We start from the raw sequence: 24979 nt of genomic DNA, 5'->3' as shown, positions 1-24979 counted from the left end.
GCAACAGTCCCCACGCAGCCCTTGACGGTCCTGAAGCAGCAGTGGCTTCGGCTGGGGTTTTACTCTCTGACCCACGTTAGTACTACATGCTGCTCTACTTTTGAGTTGGATACTATAAATTCTGCTTTCTGAACAAACACTTCTCATATAAAGTTTAGCTTTCAGTCAACACTATACTTTATTTCCGACCCCTGATTTCATTCATGCACGAGAACTAGGCATAGTGGGTTAATAATATAAAAAATATGGAGAGAATGAAGTAAATGTGGGTGTGAAATACACCCACTGATTTTACAGTAAAACAGGCTCTTACATAATAAAAAAATACCATTTCCTTCCAAAGCTACCATAAAATTCCCTCTCGCTGCCTCTCTCTGTCCCTCTTGGATCTAACCTAGAGTAAAATCATAAGGCTATAAAAACCTCCAGTGTGAAAATAAGCAACTGAAATACAAGTCCCTTTTCAACAATCATTAACATTTTCCCTTCCAGAGGCAAAAACAACTACCCTAAAATAGTATCTAACATTTGAAACTAGCTTGTGATTCCTAGAAGTGTTCCAATATTTAAGAAACAATTCTTTGATAGATAATTAAACATTTCAGATTATGCTATTTTTGATATGCAGAACCTTGGAAGTGTAATGGAATTCTCAAAGTCACAGGTCACCTGCTGACAACTCACACGTGACTGCAACACACCTCACGCCACTCACATGTGACTGCGACACACCTCACGCCACTCACATGTGACTGTGACACACCTCACGCCACTCACATGTGACTGCGACACACCTCACGCCACTCACATGTGACTGCGACACACCTCACACCACTCACATGTGACTGTGACACACCTCACGCCACTCACATGTGACTGCGACACACCTCACGCCACTCACATGTGACTGCGACATACCTCACGCCACTCACATGTGACTCACATGTGACCTCACGATTCCTCTGCAGACATCAGTCAACTTGAGATTGTTATTTTAAAATCAATGTTACCAAAGAGGACAACTTTCAGTAAAGTATAGAAACTGTTTCTAGTTTTCGCCACCATTAACAATGGTTTAAAGTTAACAAAATACCTAATAATTGATGGAAACAGGCCTTCCACATGCGTGGTGAGGATGAAAGCAATTAAAACAGAGCTGACTTTTTTCAAACTCTTGTGTCGGGGGAGGGAGGGCATAGCCAACGAGTCTACAGCAGCGTGCCAAGAATGCTCTAAAATATGCGCTGGAGCTCAGCGCTCCCTCCTCTCCAGGCAGATGATGTGCACCAGAAGCCCCAGTTAAAAGGATGTCTCCAGTCTGCTGCAGTGAACATTCTCGAATGTTTTACATTTCAAGGAGTGATAAATAACCCAACTAGACAGAATTTGCCATCACCTATGTGTCCAAACAGCTCAGTTCGAAGGGGTCACCAGGCACAGTACCCATATCTACTAGGCCAGCAGCTATCTGTTTTCCTGTTGCCTTCAATGAAGAAATACATTTATATTGTGACATGCTGGCACACAGACTCCTGACCTGCTAAACGATCTTTGACCTACTCTGTGGGTCACAACCCCCTCAGAGCTGAATAACCCCTTCACAGGGGTCACCTAAGACCATCGGAAATACTAGATATTTATGTTATGATTCAGAACAGTAGCAACATTGCAGTTATGAAATAGCAACAAAAATAATTTTATGGTTGGGGGGAATTGCTACAACAGGAGAAACTGTATTAAAAGGTCCCAGCATTAGGAAGGTTGAGGACCACTACTGAAAGGTCCACACCTGCAGAGTGGAAAACGCTTCCCACCACTGAAAGGCCCCGTGTTAAATTCAAGACAAGGAAAAACCAGGTCCTTGCTTTCACTTCAGAAGAAGCAATGATTTCCTGATTATTTTTATGAGTGTTAAAACTAAAGTAAAAACATTTAAAAGTGGAACCAAGCCCTAGACAATTATCAAAGCCATCTAACTTGCTGCCAGCAGCAGAGGGTCCCAGGCAGCACAGCCTGTTTTCAGTCATCTCTAATGGAGGCAGAGGGCTGTTCCAGACAGCTGAGGCAGAGGCTGGAGTGCTACCCAAGCCTCTCAGCATGGACCAGAGAATGAATGGCCTGAAGTGTGAGTAGACTGAGATTCAAGAGTATGACTTAGGACCAAGGCTAGAAAACCAGTGTCTTAGTTCCTCGATGGGCTTATCTGGCCAAAGGACAGTGTGGCTCAACTCACTCAGGGTACAGCTAGCGTGTGGAGAGTCCTATCTCCCACTTCTCAGTATCTGAAGCAAGTGAACCCTTTGTTTTTAATGATGTACTGTCCCCAGGTTTGGAGACTAGTGTATTCTGATAGCAGTGGTGTTCTGTGCCTAGGACACACTACCCTCTCTTACTCATGTTTGCGTACATGACAGAACGGATGAGGTATAAGTACCACCACAGAAAGATAACCAGACAACACTCTCAACCCTACAGCACTACAATTTGGGCAAACTCCACCATCAACGCCATCACCACCAACTTCCTTCTCCTTCCCTGATGGTCTCCTCGAGACTATAACTGACCAGAAAGGGTAGATGCCGTTATTGTGCACTTTTCATCTTGAATGTACTTCTGTCAGGGGAAGAACACTGGAACTTGATCTGACTGCCCTGCCGATGCAGGCGTCCCCTGGGATTACTTAGAGAACATGTATTCACTTCCTCGGAAGAGCGCACCGTCAGACGTGTTAAGCCAGATAACAAATTTTGATACTGTTCCAGGAAAATAACTGAATGAATTTCTTTTGTTTCGATTTTTTAAGAGTTTCCCCAAGGAAAACATTGAACATATTCAAATGTCTGTGAAATAATCCAACTAGGAATACAGTTTATTTCAAGCTGTTTTATCCAAACTCCAAACCAGGTATGGTTTTTAGACAAGTGTGTGCTGTGATGGTCCAGCCACCCTTGCACATTAGTGATACGGTTACTAATAAATAATATAGTTGCCAAATTTTAACAATAGGAGCCCTATGTATTCTTTTACCACAGCAAACACAGATGCTGCAAAACTGCAGAAATATGCCCCAAATGGAGAGCAGTGGAACTTCATTACACTGAAACTTGTCCAGAGTTTTCAAGGACTTTGGTTGTATAGTGAAATGGTGAGTCCGACTGAACTGCCTCTAAGCATCGCTTTTGTCATACCTCGGAACACACCCGTTAGATGGTTAGAAAAACACACAGCACTTAGTGAGCAGGAGAAAAGTTCACAGAGAAAAGGTACAACTGCAAGCGATTCATCCAGTTTCATTTGCCTACAGTGCAGTTTTTACTCACACTGTGAATTTTCAGACTAGAAATGCGAGGCAAGCCTAAGACTCCCAGGTTTCCTAAGCCTAACCTTAACTATAACTTCATTTCACTTACTGGTCTTTGCCCCTGGTAATGTGCTGAGTTCCGAAAGTGAGCTCGGATGTTAATGCTGGTGGAGTACTTTCCTTTTGCTTGTCGTTCTCACATGATAGCTCTTCCACGTAGCACAGTGACACTTTTAAGTAGACTTCTTTCCTAGAGCAGCTCTAACCTTCAGCATGTAGGGTCATCACGAAGGGCTGCTTAGAACCGACTGATCGCAACAGATGCATCACCTCTCAGAGCTCAGTTTACACCCTTCTTGGTCCTGCACATTCTATGGGTCTAGGCAAATACATCACTGGATGCTAATGGCCATGCCACATATCTCTCTCCTTCCCATCACCCCTTCCCCACACTGCCAATCTTCACACTCTCTCTGGCAGTCACTGTTCCTTTTTTTTTTTTTTTTCCCAGATACTTAAAATGCTCTAATTGTTTTTTTTGTTTTTTTTTTTTTGTTTTTTTTTTTTTTCCATTTTTTATTAGGTATTTAGCTCATTTACATTTCCAATGCTATACCAAAAGACCCTCTTACCCACCCACCCCCACTCCCCTACCCACCCACTCCCCCCCTTTGGCCCTGGCGTTCCCCTGTACCGGGGCACACAAAGTCTGCGTGTCCAATGGGCCTCTCTTTCCAGTGATGGCCGACTAGGCCATCTTTTGATACATATGCAGCTAGAGTCAAGAGCTCAGGGGTACTGGTTAGTTCATAATGTTGTTCCACCTATAGGGTTGAAGATCCCTTTAGCTCCTTGGGTACTTTCTCTAGCTCCTCCATTGGGAGCCCTGTGATCCATCCATTAGCTGACTGTGAGCATCCACTTCTGTGTTTGCTAGGCCCCGGCATAGTCTCACAAGAGACAGCTACATCTGGGTCCTTTCAGTAAAATCTTGCTAGTGTATGCAATGGTGTCAGCATTTGGAAGCTGATTATGGGGTGGATCCCTGGATATGGCAGTCTCTACATGGTCCATCCTTTCATCTCAGCTCCATACTTTGTTTCTGTAACTCCTTCCATGGGTGTTTTGTTCCCACTTCTAAGGAGGGGCATAGTGTCCACACTTCAGTCTTCATTTTTCTTGAGTTTCATGTGATAAAAACTGCATGGTACTGGTATAGAGACAGACAAGTGGACCAATGGAATAGAATTGAAGACCCAGAAATGAACCCACACACCTATGGTCACTTGATCTTCGACAAGGGAGCCAAAACCATCCAGTGGAAGAAAGACAGCATTTTCAACAATTGGTGCTGGCACAACTGGTTGTTATCATGTAGAAGAATGCGAATCGATCCATACTTATCTCCTTGTACTAAGGTCAAATCTAAGTGGATCAAGGAACTTCACATAAAACCAGAGACACTGAAACTTATAGAGGAGAAAGTGGGGAAAAGCCTTGAAGATATGGGCACAGGGGAAAAATTCCTGAACAGAACAGCAATGGCTTGTGCTGTAAGATCGAGAATTGACAAATGGGACCTAATGAAACTCCAAAGTTTCTGCAAGGCAAAAGACACTGTCTATAAGACAAAAAGACCACCAACAGACTGGGAAAGGATCTTTACCTATCCTAAATCAGATAGGGGACTAATATCCAACATATATAAAGAACTCAAGAAGGTGGACCTCAGAAAATCAAATAACCCCCTTAAAAAATGGGGCTCAGAACTGAACAAAGAATTCTCACCTGAGGAATACCGAATGGCAGAGAAGCACCTGAAAAAATGTTCAACATCCTTAATCATCAGGGAAATGCAAATCAAAACAACCCTGAGATTCCACCTCACACCAGTCAGAATGGCTAAGATCAAAAATTCAGGTGACAGCAGATGCTGGCGAGGATGTGGAGAAAGAGGAACACTCCTCCATTGTTGGTGGGATTGCAGGCTTGTACAACCACTCTGGAAATCAGTCTGGCGGTTCCTCAGAAAATTGGACATAGTACTACCGGAGGATCCAGCAATACCTCTCCTGGGCATATATCCAGAAGAAGCCCCAACTGGTAAGAAGGACACATGCTCCACTATGTTCATAGCAGCCTTATTTATAATAGCCAGAAACTGGAAAGAACCCAGATGCCCCTCAACAGAGGAATGGATACAGAAAATGTGGTACATCTACACAATGGAGTACTACTCAGCTATTAAAAAGAATGAATTTATGAAATTCCTAGCCAAATGGATGGACCTGGAGAGCATCATCCTGAGTGAGGTAACACAATCACAAAGGAACTCACACAATATGTACTCACTGATAAGTGGATACTAGCCCAAAACCTAGGATACCCACGATATAAGATACAATTTCCTAAACACTGTTCCTTAATATGCACAGTGCTGCCTCTCCCAGAATGCCAGCAGGTGGACGCACTCCCTGTGCTGGCTTCTCACATTGGCTCTGTGCCTCCTTTTTTATTGCCTGGTGGCCCCTTTCTCTTATTTATTTTCTTAATACTAGATATAAGGCAGATATGGATGCAGTGTCAATGGAAATTTTTAGAAAACTAAACAGTCCTATCATTCTCTTGTCCTAAACCCACCCCTCCATGTGATCTTTAGTATTTATGTGTAGGAATTTCATACGAGTACTGTATTTACATCCTCCTCTCTCCTCTCCAACTCCTCTGTGTCCCTCCTCTTAGTTTTATTCAAGTTTTAAACATTTATTTAGGAATTTACAAATATAGTGGTATTTTTCTACATGTACATCTGCACACCAGAAGATGGTATCAGACGGTTGTGAGCTGCCATCTGGGTGTTGGGAATTGAATTCAGGACCTTTAGAAGAGCAGTGAGTGCTCTTATCCACTGAGTCACCTCTCCAGGCCCCCATAACCTCTTCTTTAGTTATCAGTTACAGATTGTGTGTGTATGTGTGCATCACATGTGCATAAACAAATAGAGCCTCCTGAGTCCACTTAGTGTTGCTCATTTGTGTATATGTTTAGTGAAACCACACCCATTAAATCTCCAAAATATGATTACCTAAAGTAGACTTGAACAATGACAACACCAGCTGACATGACATACCAATGTACATAGGGACAGCTCATGGGCCCCACTCTAGATGAAGAGCTGCAGGTAAATAAGGAGAAGACGAATTAGTCTTTTCCAGGCATAAGCCCCCATAGGTTATCCGACCCATGCAATAATTTACAGATCTGAATTCAAAAGGAATGCAGATCTTCACCACACACACACACACACACACAGAGAGAGAGAGAGAGAGAGAGAGAGAGAAAGAGAGAGAGAGAGAGAGAAAGAGAGAGAGAAAGACTTTACCCAGGACCATGGTTAAACTATTGAGAATTCTATAGCAAGCTCAGATATCCATTCTCAAGGACTCACTGTGACCTTGAGGTTAGCTGCTCTAGCTATGCTACAGTTTTGCTCTCTGTAAAATGGCAACGGTAAGAATCCACTGATTTATTGTATGAGCACACCTGGTAGCAAGGGCAGAATTCACACTCATGCTCTTAATACACACTTGTGGGGACTATTATCACAATAACACTACTGAAAATACATCTGAACCCCTTTTGTCTTCTTTTGTGTTGACCCATTTATACTTTGGCTACAATCTAGCCAATTAACAGGAAGAACAATGCCTCATTACTTTAGAAATTTATAGCAACTTCAGAGGCCCAGATGGTCTCTGGTCTTATGAGGATGATAGTAAATTCCTGAGAGTTGCTCTTTACTAATTATTTCTACTCCAACTGAGCAGCTTGTCCACTTGGAAAGTTCTAGATCTCTTCATCTTTATCCTAAGCCTCAAAATCCATTATCTAATTATAAGATCACCAACTTCTGCTCAGCTGTCCCACAGTATTTCACATTCAATATACGCAAGCTGACAATGGACAGCTTTTGCATGGCATGGTGGGCCCTGTCCATACAGTTTATAGCAGGACAGATACAGCAAGTATTTCCAGGGAGGGTGAGTTGTACCAAGAACTCCTTGTTCATATTTTAATATGCTTAATTACTCAGATTTATGTCAGCTTAGCATGGTTATGTGTCAGGCAATGCACTCTACTCACATGGACAGCCACGGACAAGAATAAAACAGTCTTTAACACACCATGCTTAATTCAGAAGCAAACCCCAGATAACTTCTGAGACTTCCCACAACTTTATGTAAGCTACCTAAATGGGATTTATACCCTGCAGCTCTCAGGGCAATTGAGTGGATTCAATAAAACTTAGCTGTGTGCGGTGGCACTTGTTACCATGCACAGAAGGCGGGGACAGAGACCTGTATAGAGCCTAAAGCTGGCCTGAGCTAAATAGCTTACATCAGGCCAGCCAGGAATACATAGTACCCTGGTCCATGGGTGGGCACTGAGGGACAGTTGTATATGACCCTATGCCCTCTGGTCAGCTGCTTGGCCCATGGGTGGGCACTGAGGGACAGTTATATATGACCTCATGCCCTCTGGTTAGCTGCCTGGTCCATGGGTGGGCACTGAGGGACAGTTGTATATGACCTCATGCCCTCTGTTTAGCTGCCTGGTCCATGGGTGGGCACTGAGGGACAGATATATATGACCTCATGCCCTCTGGTCAGCTGCCTGGTTCTGGGTGGGCACTGACTCACCCTCCGCCTACTCACTCTTCCCTCTAATTTCTATGTTTTGCTCAAAAAGGAAAACCCAGAGTGACTCCACTTTAGCACTTCAAGTCTTGGGGACTTCCTGCAGCCATGACCCCTTCCACACAGAGAAACCTGCGAGAGGAAAGTGAAGCTGAAACCTTGGTTTCTGAAGAGCAACTGCAGGCTTTTCCCTTGACTTAGCAAGGTACAGCTCTATTCTAAAATCCAGTAGGTTCTACTGTACACTCAGCAGACCTGGATTTCAGTTTCTAGGATCCCAAGAGTCCTGACTAAAACCTAGCCTCCACCCTTGCTGTCCCTCGCATCCAGACAGTGAGCTCCTAGGATACAATGTGAACACTGGCAAGCAAGAAAGGACAAGATAAACCATAATCCAACTGTGACTGTAGAGGCTGAAGTTCAAGAACAACTGAGACACATAGAGTTACAGAGTCAGTGAATGGCAGAACTAAGGCTTAGTTAGTCACTGTGGCCACTTATAGACTAATCCTCCAATTTTACCTTGATAACCGAGTCTTCTACTTGCAGAATTTGACGCATTGAGCCACGCAGAACTTCTATGAACAGTAAATGAGGTGGGAACCAAGATTAGGGAATGGAAAAGTGGGTCTCACACATTTGAATTTGGGAGGTTTTAACTGCTGAGTTTCGAAGAGTTGGACTAATTTCATATACTAATTCACTTACTGAATGACCTGAGAAGACAGGTTTAAATCTGTGCGGCTGGTAAATTTTGACATAATTAGTCCGGGGCTGGGGGGAGTAGTGGCAATTATTAGAACCAAACTTTAAGTGCAAATCTGAAAGAAAGGACACAGGAGTTCACTCAACTTTTTGCCAATGATTTGGGCTGTCACTGTTCTTAAAAGCAGCCAATCCAAGAGAAGGAATCTATAGTCAGAGTTACAGCTTGAGAGAACTCCCAGAGCTGAGACACTATAGCAAGGAACTGGTACTCCTGGGAGGGTAGGCCTGGGAAAGACCGACAGACTCCCAGGCCCTGGGAGAGGGCTCCATTCCTTGGGGAATGAGGTAAGAGCCCAAATCCTGGACTCATGGCTACTCGTGGGACTGAGCCAAATGGCAAAAGCATGAAAGACTGACACCAAATAATGTGCTGGGACAACAGATCTGCAGCAGATACGGGGTTAATACAAACATTCAGTATAGCAGACAGCATGGGGAAATATTAGCAGCAGCAAAATATGTAACACTCAACCCAGCACAGAAAGTCCAACCTGGATATGGGTGGGTGGAGATGCTTACACAACTCTTCCTAAGGACAATGCTTGGCGCTTTTCAAGTATGATTAATAAGAGAAGAAAAGTAAGGGCGGGGGCTCCAAGTACAGGACATTGCTATATAAAGATACCAGCACAGACACTAAAACAAAATGTCCTGAAATTGCTTAAAAGTGTTGACAGGTGCTGTATGGGGTGAGAACAAAGACCAAAGAAAGAACCAGTCGCTAGTGTGTGGCTAGTGTGTGTGTGTGTGTGTGTGTGTGAGAGAGAGAGAGACAGACAGACAGACAGACAGAGACAGAGAGACAGAGACAGAGAGACAGAGGCTTTTGGACAGCATCCTGTAAGTGATACAGGAGCTGATGACAGATGCTAGGGAGGTCACTATGGAGAGCAATATCCTACTCCATTAGATCAGGGCTGGCTCACAGTAACCAGTCAACTGCTACCTGACAAATGACTAGGCAGAAACAAAGGGCACAGTGCTCGGGAAGGAGTGATGGCACGGAGCACTGGCCGAAGCTTGCTACTCAGTGTAAGAGGGTAGGCCTTTGACTCCCTTCTGTTGAGTCTACCATCACCACTTCTCAAACATCTGCCAATCCTGCAAAGCCCAGCCACCTAAAACTACGTATCAGCAAAGTCTCGGCTTCCCCAGTCATTGTAAAATGTCTCCTGTAATCCATACCACTGTGCATGGCACTCAGTGGAACATAATCACTTACTCAATGTTTGTGGAGTGTCTGAAGACAAGGTGATGTTTTATCTCCTCTGAATGTTACAGGGTTGTACTGAATGGCACATGAATGTTCTCCTGAGAGTGCAGGGTGGCTACCCCACTCCCAGTTCTTGATGAAAATTCAACAGAATACTGGTATCTCCTCACACATCCCAAACAATACAATTTAACCCAAAAGTTAAAGGTACTTAACAAAAGTCTTGCAGAGAATAGAAGTCACCATATACTGGCTTTCATTAAAACTAGCCTATCTGAATACTTTCCCATGCTCTTGAATTATGTTGATTTAGTCCAAATAATGACCTGGAAAGTTATCATGATGTACTTTATTAAACTAACATTTTCAAGTGAAATACTTTCTTAAACATTCTCTCCTGAATGACAAATTTAATAAAATGTAAAAGAAAATACTGAAAATGCAAGCTTAAGTGATGTGACAGCTTCATAAAAAGTGAATTCCTTGTGATAAAATTTTACATTTTATAATTTGCTGGTGATTTATAAATATGTTTGCCTGTGTTAAAATTATGGAACTATGTGACTAGAGAAGGGGGGACGAAAAATTGATAAAATAAAAGACATCTGTGGATCGTTACCATCTGAGATTTTTGCTTTATATTAACACTATCTTCTGTAAAATATTTTCTAGGATATATATGAAGTGCTGTGGCTGCAAAGTTGTGAGAAAGTTATCCAAAACCAAACAAAGCAGGAACCCCACAAGAAACACTGCTTAGCCTGGCTCACTTCCTGTCTCAGCAGTCACATTTGGGCAGTGGGACTATCTACCACTCCTCATCCTAGGCCAGCATTCCACACCCTTCCAAACAGCCACTGTCTACTTGTATGTATTTAATCCAGGGTCACCATTTTCAGTCTTATATTCATATTGCTCGTTAGACTACAACTACATAAATTACTCTGTTGAACCTGAATTAAACACATGCAAATATCGGGCACCTACTTCCATATCTTGGTTATTTGGAGGGATGACCTAAACTGAGAATGATTAGGAAAAGTCAGACAGACAGACAGACAGCCTCAGATTAGAGCTACATAAAAGAGCCCTGTTTTGGTTTAGCACAGTGGTTCCCAACCTTCCCAATGCTGAGACCCTTTAAAACAGTTCCTAATGCTGTGCTGACCCCAACCATAACATTATTTTTGTTTCTACTTCATCACTCCAATGTTGCTATGATGAACAGTAATGTACATGTCTGATATGCAGGATATCTGATATGTGAACCCATGAAAGGGCTGTTCAATCCCAAAGGGGCTGGGAGCCACAGGTTGAGAACCACTGGTTGAGTGGTTGGTTGAGAGCTTTTTGAGGTAGGGTCTCACAAGATGGATGGGGTAGCTAATCAGAAAGCCCTGACTCCCCTGCTTCAGCCAAGAGCTAGGATGGCAAGCTGGCTTGTGCGGCATGTTTTGTCAAACCAAGAGAAGACAGAAAATTCTAAATCTACCTAGTATGGATAATTATAAATGTTTCTTTGCTGAGGAAGAAGTTCTTCATTTCTGACAGTTTCTAAATTCTGGACTTCCTTAGCATCACACAAGCCAATGAAGGTACTGCTTACCAGAATAAAACTTTTCCACATAAACTACAAGTATTACCGTTTAACTGAAATGATTCTTTCAAAGAATCAACCTGACCTGTTTCATAGGTTATTAAATTGCAAAATCAATGTCCTTGACAACATGCCATATGAATGGCTGCAAACAAATCACTCTTAATGGATTTTAAAAATTAATTATATTCTGGTATCATATCATTTCCAAGTCACATTCTAGCCCACAAGGTAGACAAATCTGTAATATAAATGAGGAAGCTGAGTTACCGAGATGAGGTGACCCAAATTCCTAGTCATAATGTAAACTGGAGATAGAAATTCTATCACAGTAGAGTATTAGCTGCTTATTATGAAAATGTATTACAGCAGCAAATATGCAATCAGGCTAAGCTCTACTAATTTCAGTTTTATTAAAAAGATGTATTTTTTAAAAAAGGTTTTGAAAATGATCTTAATATAAAGATTTGAAGGTGAACTTACCATGAATTTTAGAATTCATGTATATAAGCTACATCTAAAATGTCTATACTATAAATATATGTAAGTAAACCAAGTCTATTTATAATTTAAAGAATATTAGATAGTTATGATACATCATTGTGAAGAATTAGGTTTTCAAAAACGTGATGAACTTTATTCTAAGCCAAGCAGAAAGAAAAATCACTTTTGGCAGGAAATCTGCTGAGAAAGAGCTATGTATGGCCTTAAGTAGAACAAAGGCAAGAGAGAGCATCATTTCAAAACAGTGTCAGGAAGATAAAAACCCACTTACGCACTCCCATGGACACGGAATATGTGTCTACCTGGGTAGGCTCCGTGGGGAGCAAGACTGATTCAGCCAGCCTATTTTCTTCAGTTTATTTTTCATTATAACTACATGCTAGTAGCAGACATTTGGAAAGGTTCTATCACTCAGAGACAACTGATAAGGTTATATTATTCCTTCCAAACTTCTTCCCAAGGCTTCTTAAGAGAGTACAAAGTCCACCTTGGAACACATGGGCATTCTCATATTAAAATCGCTAGAGGTGTTTAAGAGATTCACATCCTGAGTGAGGGAATGTCAGCTGACCCTGAAGGAATGTGTTATCTTAGTTAAGACTAACTTCAAAGAAATTTCACTGCAAGCAGTACTAGGGCCCTCAGAGGGAGAGATTTTTTAAAAATCAGGGAATTCTCATCTCATACAATTTCTGAATTTTCAGATACTCACCAAACTAGTCCTTAATTTACTAACTTAGTAACTCGTGTTTAATAATTGATAAATACATTATGCTTTCCCTTTGTAAAACTGTGTGTTTCTGGTTCATTTACTTAGTCTATGAAAGAGACATGCATTCACATATGAGCAAGACAGAAAATTGATACAAAGGTATTAAACAAACAAAACTACCCGATTTTGAAGAAATAAAAATCATGTCTTTTTATGCTCTCTAAAATTATTTCTATTTATTTTGGAATCTTTTGGCAATGGGAGAAGAAATATATTGTTACAATGCTGACTAAAATGATTCAAAAATCATTTAAAATAAGATAATGTTGCATGTTACATCAGTCTGGGAATGACTACTCCAAAAGATAATGGTGTCCTATATAGCTGACTCTGTTACTCGAAGATTTGTTTTAAACATGACGTGAAATTCTAGATGTAAGCCATCTAGAAATGTTCAAACACAGTGGACTGCTTAAATGGTCATATTCCTTTCTACATTAAAATATGCTGTATTCCCTGTGCATCGGTTTCCCTCTGCTGGGAACGGGATAACTAACTCACCAAGCTGTGTGTTAAATGCACTGATTTACACAAACCACTTAGTCCCGGGCCTCCCACACACACTAAGCTTCTGTAGCCATATAAGTCTGTCTCCCCACCACGAGAAAGAAAAACACACACATAGATGCCAAAACTTCAGAGGCTTCCACACTCTAAAACAGTAAGCGCTGACTGAAATCTGCCTATTAGACCTCTAAACCTTAGGTTGCTCAGTTTAAATGTGACTATTAAAGAGGACAGTTTACGTTTTTCTCTTAGCGATTACCTCTCACACGTCCATCAAGGCTGCACCTTCCCAAGAGACAATCCCATGACCTTGAAGATATTCCTTACTGACAAAAAGTGCACACAGTGGGAAGCTGAACTGAGAAATGGAAAACGTATTTCAAGAAACTCTCCCTAGCAATTAGTAACAAGAAAAGCCATGGAAGAAATAAAGCCAAACAGAATGTGGTACGCTGCCCAAAGCAGCAACACTAAAAAGTTCAGTCCTGTATTCTCTTTCTATTGTTGATGATTTATCAACCAACAGTTGTTCCCGCTTCTGGAATGGGATTGTAGAAGGAAAAGAAGCTTTGTCACTTTCTGAGAAAGTTTGCGCTTTTGGTAGTGGACCGCTACTCTGGGCCACTTCTGTGTTTGATCAAGACAATCTACAAACCACGGTCCTCAGTAATGGGCAGGTGCTCTGAAGAACGAATTGCAAACGTAAGCAAGGCTCTAGAGAGCACTGCAATTTGCTTCATTCGCGTTAGAACCTGGGCGCTATCCCTAAGAACAGCAATCCCTGCCTGTCTTTAATAAGCTCAAGATGCTTTTTAATTTGCTCCCGACTCCGTCCATCAGTCCAGAAGGAGACAGCAAGGAGGCCTCCACGGCAGGGTCTCATACGTCCCTCTTTCACAGAAATGAATGGCTTTGCGGAAAAGTAAAGCGACACAAACTTGAGACACCGGGCGGCACCACCACCCCGCCCCGGTCCCCGCCACATCAGCCTCGCCAGTGTGGTGTCTCTGCATCTCTGGGTTCGTCGGCAGGTTCCTCCAACAGCCAAGAGCCTCAGGAGGCCGACCGGTGCGGGCCACCACTCACCTTGCTGGCCTCCAGCGTCCTGGAGCAGTAGGAGCAGCAGAAGGAGCAGTCGAGGCCTGGAGGAGGAGTTGCGGCCAGGAGGGAGGGGACAGCAGCCGGCGCTGGGCAGCGCGGCCCGGCCGGTGGCGGCGGGCGCGGCCGGGCCTCCGGGACCCTGGGGGCTGCGCGCGGCTCTCAGCGGCGCCCGGCTCGCCATCGCGGCGGCCGGCAATCCGCCCGCATAGTGCGCGCGCCGCGGAGCCCCGCGCGCCCGGGGCCCGCAGCACCCGGTGAGGACCGGGCGGCAGCGCAGCGCGCCTCGTCCCCTCCGCCCTGCTCCCCGCGCCCGCTTCACCGAGCTTCCCGCCCCGAGACCCCAGGCCGGAGCGCGGCGGATCGGAGGATAGCACCGGGGCCCGAGCTGGAACGCGCTCCCGCCGCGCTCGTAGACCGACCGTCTCTCGGGCGGGCCGGCCCCGCTCTCTCGCCCTCCCTCCCTCCCGCGCGCGCTGGCCACGCCTCCTCCTCATGCTGAGACCAATGAGCGGCCAGATCTGGTCCAGCTCCTTCCGTGCCGTCCAATCATCACGCCGTCTGCTCTGTCGACCTGTTAGCTCCTCTCCTAAAGCTCCACCGCCCCTCATCCGCGTCTGCCAATCGCCCTGGACCTCTGGGAGCGTCCCACCCGCCTCCCTCGATCCGGGTTCGCCCCCAAGCCGGGGCCGGGAGCGGTCCCCGCCCCGCTGAAGAGCCTGTAGTTTTTGGGACCACTGCCCAGAGAGAACCCGCCGAGACTCTCTGGTCAGTGACTTCCGGGACTTCCCCATCCCGCGCTCTCCAGCTTCCCAGAGCCTGCTTGCTCCTGGCTCCTCCCCCGTCGAACATCAGGCCACTGGAAGGGGTGGGATGGCTGGATGCTGGAAGATTTCAGCTGGGAGCTGTATTTAAGGGACTGTTTTTAAATAGCAGAGTATGTTTTTCTTAATTAAAACTGCAGTCAATTGCAGCAACATCTGCGGGTACAATTACAAATGTAGTGTTCAGTTTTTGCAAAGATAGCTTCTAGGACTTTGGAGAGGAAGTATAAAATAAGACCCGTGTTGCTGAGACTATTTAAGTCCACTATCTGTAAAATTGTGCTCAGAGAAGTCCCAGGAATTAGAGCCACTTTATAGATAATTTGCAGGTTTTGGAATGGGGAAGAAATGTCAGTACATCATGCACGTCAGAATGAAACAAGTACAAATTCAAATAATAGGCAATTTGATGGAGTTTTTGAGCAGGCAGTATGGCAGAAGAAAGAGCAGTCTTTAAAGAAGAATCCACAGAACTAGACAGTAGATTTATAAAGAGAAACCATCAGGGATATTTTTAATTAGGGACTCCCTAAAAAAAAAAAAAAAAGTATTGTACCTTTAACAAACAGGGACTTAGTAAGATAGAACAGTTTGCATAGCAAAGGAAGTAACTATAGAGCATCTGTATTACCTTTCAGTTTATGGTGGTTGATTTTTCACAGTATTGCTGCTGTGCCCTGTCCTGCTGATGACTGCCTTTAACAAGCCATAATTTCTGGCAGCTGGGTCTTCTCAACGCTAAGCAACGGATGCTGTACAGCAAACTGATACTGGCATAGGATGTCTACTACCTTGAGTGTATTAAATGTTCCCTTGACTTAACGTGTTCTCAAGTGATGGTGGGTTTATCAAATGTGACTCTTATCATAAGCTGAGAAGCACCTATACTGGGATGCAAAGCCAGAGAGATAGGCCATTGGTTAAGAGCCCTTGCTGACAATCCTTACGATCTGAGTTTGATCCTCAGAATTTACATGGTTGCTAGGAGAGAACTGGCTTCTGCAAGTCGTCCATGGTCCTCCAGATGTGCACTGTGGAACATCTCCCCTCCCACCCCCATACTAAATGAATGAATAAATAAATAAATAAATAAATAATAAAATACATGCCTTTTAAACAAAATAAATCGATATGGATATACAGCTAATAAATGAGGCTATAGAAAAGCAGGTTGTACAAATGTCAGTGTGAGAAGTATGTAGGAATTGGCTCTGGAACTCATGAATACATGTGAGAGTCCTAAACATGTAAAGCACTCACACCCGTGTTTCAGAAGAAAACCCAAATGCTGGAAAGGACTCTAGAAGCCATTTTTTTTCAAGTTTCTTGCATATTTCTCACACAATAAGCCCACCCCCCACCCCCACTCCCCAGTCATTGTATCTGCTAAACATCTATCGTGTAGCAAAGAAAGCACTACCAATATACGCCCTGGTCATACAAAGTTCAGTTAGAGAAGCTTACATTCTAGTGGAGAAGACAAACATTTTAAACAAATCCATCGTCACCAGTGCCAATTTGGAGGTGAGAACTAACAGAGCTAACTCTATGACCTACCCCAGCAAACAGCCAGTCCTAAGCCAAGGCTTCAAGTGATAGTCCCTGAGATGAAGCACCTCACATGTCGGATCACTCCTTCTGTATGACCACCTAGTGATAACCGTAGGCCACAAGGTGGACACAGCAAAGGGTTAGAAGCTGCTGGCTAGGATTCCTTCAGCTACATGGAACTGCACAAGAAGCAGAGTGAACTAGCTCAGGTATGGGAACCTTTCTAGAAAAGAAAGTGCTGGAGTTGTGGCTGTCCCCCCTCAGGGGAGTACAGCCTGAAAAGACTCCGAATTTCTTATAAGTAATTCCCCTATCACAAGAGAGAGGGGTGCTGTCATTTTCTCTCTGTTTTGGTATGCTAAGAGCTGTTAAAGTAGAGAATAAAGTGGTGAAGTGTTTCAGAGGACAGAACAGGGAAAAGAAGAGAGGGGGAAACCAGCGTCTGAAAAATGATGCTAGCCATCTGTCTTCGTACTCTTTTGCCTTTCAGCTTCCTGAGTTTCTTTTCTGGAGGTTTGGCTGGAGAGCAGCCCGGAGAACATTCCCCTACTGCCTGACCATGGGAAGTCATAGGAGGAGCACCGATGTGTGAGAATTGAGACACAGTGCTGCCCACCATGTCTCTCCACTTCTCATTATGGCTGTACAACCAGTTTCAGAAGGCTTCTGTGAGATAACGAAATGTTTCCTGGGAACCTTCCACCAAAGTCATATATCAGGCGTTCGAGTCTAGACCAGTCACTGCCCCAGGGCAGTCCAGGTTTACATTTACTCTCCCATACTTTCTGCATACTTCTCTAGTCAAGCTTGCCATTCTCTTTGCCTAGGGGGACTCAGTTTCCCTGTAGGCTGATGTCTGCTGAGTCAGTGGGGATAGGGCAGTTTGACCCATGAGATTTACCTGCTCAGGGCCAGGACCTAACTGGTGATTGTGAAAAATCACTCAGCGTGAATAGGTTTGTAGAAGGCCGCCACCATCATAGGGGCCACAGCTAGAAGCTAGAGTGTGTCCCATTGGCAAGCCCGGCCCCTCAGCTTTCCTACAGAATCTCAAGAAAGTGAGAACTTCAGAGATTCCCTTGGGTGCAAAACAACAGCACAAGCCCAGAAGGAGTGGAGACCTCACAACACACGAGATCCTGGACATGAGGCAGACCCTGTAACCACAGCAGTTGTCTCTTTGGGTTGGTAAATGAAATAATGCTTTGAATGTAGGCTCTAGGGCAGAGATGGACTTGAGGAAAACACCACATAGGATAACTGAATATGAAACACTAGGAATAAAGGTCTGTATCATTTTAATGCATAGTCACTCCATGGGAAGATGTTTAAAAAATAGAAACAGATTTCTGATGTGAATTTTAATTTACAAGATCTTCTCTTCCCTGATGTCTCCTTCTTCCTCTTTTTTTTTCTCATTCTTTTCCTTTCATCTTCTCCTAGTCAATAAAGAGCAACGGGACTTGACATCCAGAGAGAAAGAAATATGAGGAGCCACACCCCACAATTTCATCTTGTAAATGAGCTTAGGAAAGGAGAACAGGAGGGAAAGCCCCCGGGGCTGTCGGCCTGGGCTTCTGTCACTGCAGACATCTGGCTTTTAATGACATGATATGGGAAGAATCATTTGGCACCATCATTGCTGTTAAATGTCTTTCAAGCATTAATAAAACATAAGAGACTCGCTTAAAATGGCATTTATACTGGAAACCTTACGGTGATGGTATGTCATGAATCACTGGTGAGCTTTATCCGTGGCCCTGTTTTTGGCAGGAAACTGAAAGGGGGGAATGAAGGAGAATTTGCCTTTGTGATCTTCCCCTGAGGTCAGAGAGAGAGAAGCCTATGGCCGTCCCGGGAAATACTTCAAACTTCAAAGATGAGAGGCCTAAGCTCTGGTCTCTGTTCTCACAGGAGTGTTTTCTTTGTCTGGTGGCCCGTCCGGACAAATGTTTATAGCCGTGTTTGGTGCTGAGCGTCTGAATTCTGCTAATGATCCCTTCTGTGAACAAAAATGGTTTGCAGGCATTCCTCCCTTTATGGGCTTGTCTTTCCTTTGGCTCATCTTTTCAGACAAGGCTCTCAGGTTTAGTCTTCAGACTTTCTTATCATTTATCAACTTGCACAAAGATAGTAGTTGCAGCAAATTCAAGGGAAGGGTGTTCATTGTATTTCTTTATATATTTTCTAGGAGGTGTTTAGTTTCTACAAGTAGGTTATTAGTTATAAATTTTCTTGCAAGAGTAACATCAGCATATGCCAGTGACTACTCTGATTTCTTTCCACTATGTTTTAGTTACTGCAACCATCTCTCTCTCCATTTCCGTTCTTCACCACACTCTTACTCTACCCGGGGTTTATTTTTTAGGAATATAAGAAATTTGGGATTGAGAGTGTAGTTCAGTGGTAGAGTACTTGCCTAGTATACAGAAGACCCTGGGATTAATTTCTATACTAAAGATAAATTAAGTAAATAAAATTAACTGGTTAATTCTCCCTTGGTTCAGAACAAGAAGCCTCCACTCGAGTGTTTCTCGATGATGGAAGGCTTCAGTGAGAGCATGTGAAAATTGCCTAGAAATGAGGGAATTAATTATACATGAATGGCTAACATACCACTTAGATACAAATACTGAAAACAGCTCAATGTCTGAAACAGTGCGTTTTAGAAGTGAAGTAGCTACATACTGCCATGGCTCTATCCTCTGTCTTTTCCTGCAGGCATGCTTGCTGGGAACAGCGAAGAATTAAAATTTAGACTTGAGATACTGTTTAGCATCCGAGAAACTCAGCTGTTTCATAAGATCATGGAAACAGCCCTGGAGAAAGAGCATGCACTGAGCTCCTGCTGCGGACGGACGGCTCTTTAGCCTGCAAGGTCCCAGCCTTGGCTTAAGTTTCTCTGTCAGGTACAGAAAATGGATGAATACTGTGAGAAAGTTAAAGATGAGTGATTTCATCATTTCATTATCTGTCCCGCTTCCTCCCTTTGTCCTCCACTCCATTTCTTTTTTCACCTTTGTGTGTGTGTGTGTGTGTGTGTGTGTGTGTTTGGGTGAGGGAATGCAGCGTGTATGTGTGCCTTAGTGTATAGTAAAAGTCAAAGGCTGACCTTGAGGTTAGTCTCAGCTTCTGCCTGCCTTGTTTGATACAAAGTTTCTGGTTTGAACCTCCCGCTCCAGGTCAGCAAACAAATCGCTTTTGGAGTTTCTGCTGCCTCCCCCTCCTACATCTCCATAGGAACACTGTAATAAGGGTGGGCTCTGGAGGGCTGAACTCAGATCTTCAAGTGTGCGTCTAGTAAATGCTTCCCTCACTGAGGCAGCTCCCAGTGAGTTCTCCAGTCTTTTATCTCTTGGATAAATTCTAAGTCTTCCATTTCCAAATTGCTACATAACATGGGAAGGAGAGGAAAAAAAAAAACCTGAAGAATACAGAATTGGTCACTGGGAAATGTTTACTCTGAACAGAAGTGTACCTTAAGGGGTGCTTGAAAAACAACTCCCAAACAAGCAAGCTAACTCCACATCAGCAATGCCTGCGTGGATAGGCTAAAAAAGAATAACCACTGTTCTGTTCTGTGGAGGAAGTGAGCAGGACCTTGGAGCAAGGAAGGTAACATTATCCAGAAGAAGACGGAATCAGAGGAGATAAAGCTGCTTAGCTTTGTGGCAGGAAGCTGCAGCTGCCAACACTGGAGAAATAGAATTATCCAGTTGTATGAATGCCAAGGTGCCTTGAAACATTGAACTAAGTCAGGAGTGATGCCTGCAGTCTCAGCCTGGTGGAAGGCAGGCTGGATCAAAACTAGGACATGGCCGACTAGCTCACACAATAAACAAACAGGTGCTGTAATAATAATTAGAGAGATCTGTTTGTGTAGCCAGTCTATTAGTCTACCCGGGGATCCGTCCCATAATCAGCCACCAAACCCAGACTCTATTGCATATGCCAGCAAGATTTTGCTGAAAGGACCCTGGTATAGCTGTCTCGTATGAGGCTATGCCAGTGCCTGGCAAATACAGAAGTGGATGCTCACAGTCATCTATAAGATGGAACACAGTATAAAACAGGGCCCCCAATGGAGAAGCTAGAGAAAGCACCCAAGGAGGAGCTGAAGGGGTCTGTAACCCCATAGGTGGAACAACGATATGAACTAACCAGTACCCCCAGAACTCATGTCTCTGGCTGCATATGTAGCAGAAGATGGCCTAGTCGGTCATCACTGGGAAGAGAGTCCCCTTGGTATTGCAAACTTTATGTCCCAGTACAGGGGAATGCCAGGGCCAAGAAATGGGAATGGGTGGGTAGGGGAGCAGGGCCGGGGGAGGGTATAGGGAACTTTCAGGATAGCATTTGAATGTATATAAAGAAAATATCTAATAAAATATTATAAAATATTAAAAAATAAAGTCTTAAAACTTAAAAAAATAATAATTAGATCTAATAGAGAAATTCAAGGCATTTGTTGTGTATTGCAATCTTTGCTCTCTTCCCAAATGTTCCATTACGTTTGCCAGTCGTAGCCTTGATTTGGATGAAACTTATGGCATTGGGAAGGGCACTGGGACAGTATCTGGCTTATTGATTGTACATAAGAAAGGGCAGTATCCTTAGGAGGTGAAAAGAGAGAGACCAGGAGACTGTCAGAACCACAAATATGAGAAAATTAAATCTTTATGCTACCCCCTACCCTCTTGACAAGAAACTAGATTTCCAACTCTGATTAGGTCAGTATATTTAAAAAGGTGGGCATAGCTAGCTAGAGAATTTGGAATCATCTGGGTAACTAATACCCATTATACTAAGAGAAGTAAATAATATAATCAAATTTAAATATTCTGTGAACCAAGAGAACAGAAATAGAAACAGTAAGTTTAAAATACCCATGTCATTGCCTTCAACTAGTTGATTTTAGTTCTTCAATTACATATTAACTTAAATTCTTTACGTTTAAAATAAGTCAATAATGTAGGATTGTAGCATTAAGCCTTTAGAAATCTGGTGTTTGAAAGGAAGACCTAAGGTCTTTTAAAGCAAATAAGTGTATTATCCCTTTCATACCATGTTCACTGTCAAGCTAATGTTAGCCTGCCTAACACAATAACACATAAATGAGATGAAGATGTATATTCTCACTGAAGCAGGCTCTTTTTTATTCTTGACATTTTGTTAACCATGGCTTGCAGAATGATAGATTGTGGATGTAAAGCAAATGAGATACTATTCAGGATAACCTAATTTTCCGTGACCTTCTGCATTGATAGTCAGATTTTAATGCCATTGAAAGTATTGCATTTGACTGACACACACTATCATTTGGTTCAGAGCTAACATACAGTACAAAAGGAACAAAGTGGATGATTTCTTTTGAAGGATTGACTGCTGATTGCAGTAACTTCTAAGGGAGAAACAAAAAAGAATATTATTTGCCTACACCGGTATTTCTCCCTCATCCTAAAGGACAGGACATGTCTAATCCATGTAGATCTTTGAATAAATAAAATTATTTTCTTACCACTTATATAGATTTACCTATCACTGCTTCTTCTAAATCAATATTTCATGTACATTTGTGGATCTGAAATTCAATTTGGGTGTGTATAACAATATACATGATACACATGCCTTTTACTACTAACCTAACTAAATGAAAGGGAGAAGCATGGCCTTTGTAAAAGTCACAAATTATTAAGTCACAAAAACTCATATAGTGACAAAGAATCATCCATATGGACACAGATATGAACAGTATCCATCTAAGTATTTATTTAGATATTTTGACTTTAAATAGTATTTTCCTTTTAAGATATATTATTGAACATAGGTAATCCAGGTTTCATTTAGTCTCTCTGTTATTTTCCATTCCTCTTATATTCAAAAGTAATATTCAGAAAGCCATTACTCTTATATTCAAAAGTAATATCCAGAAAGTACTTACACAACATAAATCACTCATGAACATATTCAGTATAGCTACTGTTAGTTTTATATATACACATGCCGTTAATTAAATCACCTACAAAATAATATTTCTCACCAGAGAGACAAACTGAATTAGCCTCACATTTTAATGATAACTATCTGCATAATTAAATTGAAATTCTTTCCAATGAACAAACTCATATGGCCACTCATGATGGTTAAAGCAGCCATTCATTAAGAGAAAATAATGTTATACATGCCCAGAATGGAAATTGAAATATAATTTTTTTGCTCGTGGAAAATAAAATGAAACAATTAAGCTGTGTCTAATGGCATGTAAAAATATTATACTCAAATCTCATCTGTAATAATGCCCTCTCTCCTGTAACTTATTTCTCAACTTCCATGCTACCTATTGTGCATATGAAACATTCAAATTCTTACCTAGCAAGATTTTGTTACTGATTCTGAAATTATTTCTGTAATTGATGTTCTTTGTCTATTCTGTTAGAATAATTAAGCCTTGTCTTTATATTCTCTAGTAAGACAATAAGAGAAGCAACTAATATTTATGGAAGAAAGGGTAGCTATGGTCTAAATATCCTTTCACAAATATAACCTCTATGATCTGGGTATGGTGGTATATATCTATAATCATAGACCCTCAGGATAGAGACAGGAAGTTATGAGTTTAAGACCAGACAGGGCTGTGAAATAAGTTCAAGATGGCCTGTACTAGATAGACTCTGTCTCAAACACCAAGGGTTATGGGTATAGCTTAGAGGTTTGACTAGTACTCACATGGTTTGGGGTTCAGTCACTGACACCGCCAAAGAACCGAGTAAAGTTACCTTTATGCATTTAATAAAGGCAGCAAAGGATACAAAAATATTATTTAGAAGAAAACAACATGAATTGTTGTGGAGGCCATCCTGAGAGTATGAAATGGTCAGAACATATGACAATGTTAATTATTTTCCCATCAGGTTTCCAATATGACTGAGAAGAAAATGAGCCATCTAACATAATAATTCTTAAGTCTGTGAACTATGGCATACACTGAACCACCCCACCAAGATGGTGAGTGCCAAGTGAACTATGGCATACACTGAACTACTCCACAGGGATAAAGGCCAAAGTTGGGACCTTCCAACTTCGGAGAATCCCTAATAGAAGCCTAAGGTTTCCCTGAACAGTGAGGAAACTGTAGAGAACAATTCCACTCTATGCTTAATTGTGACAATTAGTCTGTGTGGGTTCCATCATTAGCATTTTATAATTTAAAAACCTGCATGTTTTTACCTTGGGTCTATCCGAGGCTGTATAAATGCTTTGTGCATTTGCCTTTGATGTAAAAGTCTAAATGAAACACTTGGATCCACTCACGTGGTGCCATTGACCTGGGGTGCCTCTGTCACATTGATTTGTAGCTATAGGAACAGTGGTCAGCAAGATAGGCTGCAGATAGTATCTAAACCTTAGCAGCAGGTCAGACACGATGCTTACCTAATAGCCCTTTCACCTTAAGCAAGTAGATCACCCATGGCAGTGGATACAACGTTATCTTTGTAATGTTGTTTTCACAATTTCCTTTTACTGGTGTGTAACGGGAGGTTCTGATACCAAGGTCTAGTTCCCTAATTGGTTCTTGATTTGCCAATAAGGAAGACCAGGAGTCAATTGCTGCGTGGGACAGGTGGGACTTCTGGGTCCCAAGAGGAAAGGAGATGAGGGAAGGAGAGAAGGGGCTTTTACTGCCATGCTTTGGAGGAAAAGGGATGCAGCAACCATGTAAGACCTTGGAGTCAGCGAGGGCCTGTGGCCTCTGCTACTGGCAGGTTCCCAAAGATGTTTGGCAAAGACTAGGTGGAACAAGCCATTGAGATTAAGGCAGGAGGAGAAACAGAGATAATAAATTGGAAAGGGCAGTAGCGTGATTTTACAACTACACCCAACACTAGTGTACTTCAGAAAGAGGTATGTGACAAGGGTGTGAGGTACCTTCTTGCAACTAGTGAAGAATCACAAACTTTAATATGGAACTACCAACTCCCATGCTTAGTGCCAACTCTAGCCACTGGAGGACAAGTAGCACTCAATATTCAGCACTTCATGCATGCATTACTCATGTCTCCTAGCTCTCAGTGAGGTGAGTGTAAGTATCTACAAGTATGGGCACACTAATCAGCTGAAAATGAAGCCCTTACTCGATGCCTATAGGT

The 24979-nt window shown here is 42.7% G+C and overlaps 1 protein-coding gene and 1 long non-coding RNA gene across 9 annotated transcripts in view; one reads left to right on the top strand and one right to left on the bottom strand.

Moving 5' to 3' along the window:
- The window catches only part of Dcbld2 (discoidin, CUB and LCCL domain containing 2), a 61211-nt gene extending 46349 nt beyond the window's left edge, over nucleotides 1–14862 (bottom strand). For 3 of the 5 annotated variants that reach the window (XM_011246022.2, XM_006522624.2, XM_030249295.1), the window contains exon 1: nucleotides 14446–14665. In XM_011246022.2, coding sequence (XP_011244324.1) covers nucleotides 14446–14641 — 196 coding nt within the window. In that variant the 5' untranslated portion in view covers nucleotides 14642–14665. Of the gene's footprint in view, nucleotides 1–14445 lie in introns of all 5 variants that reach the window. The other 2 variants (NM_028523.3, NM_001356484.1) reach the window with 1 other exon arrangement.
- A 3-nt stretch (nucleotides 14863–14865) lies between these two features.
- Nucleotides 14866–19776, top strand: 4930461C15Rik. 4 transcript variants are annotated; one of them, XR_384912.2, is made up of 4 exons: nucleotides 14866–15225; nucleotides 17323–18016; nucleotides 18276–18555; nucleotides 19554–19776. It is a non-coding gene; the product is annotated as an RIKEN cDNA 4930461C15 gene (long non-coding RNA). The 4 variants fall into 4 exon arrangements; XR_384911.2 differs by having other exon boundaries at nucleotides 17323–18118; XR_384910.2 differs by having other exon boundaries at nucleotides 17323–18555.
- The last annotated feature ends 5203 nt before the right edge of the window (nucleotides 19777–24979 follow it).

Source organism: Mus musculus, chromosome 16 (assembly GCF_000001635.26).
Source record: "Mus musculus strain C57BL/6J chromosome 16, GRCm38.p6 C57BL/6J".
Lineage (NCBI taxonomy): Eukaryota > Metazoa > Chordata > Mammalia > Rodentia > Muridae > Mus > Mus musculus.
This window is presented reverse-complemented; position numbering and strand designations above follow the sequence as displayed.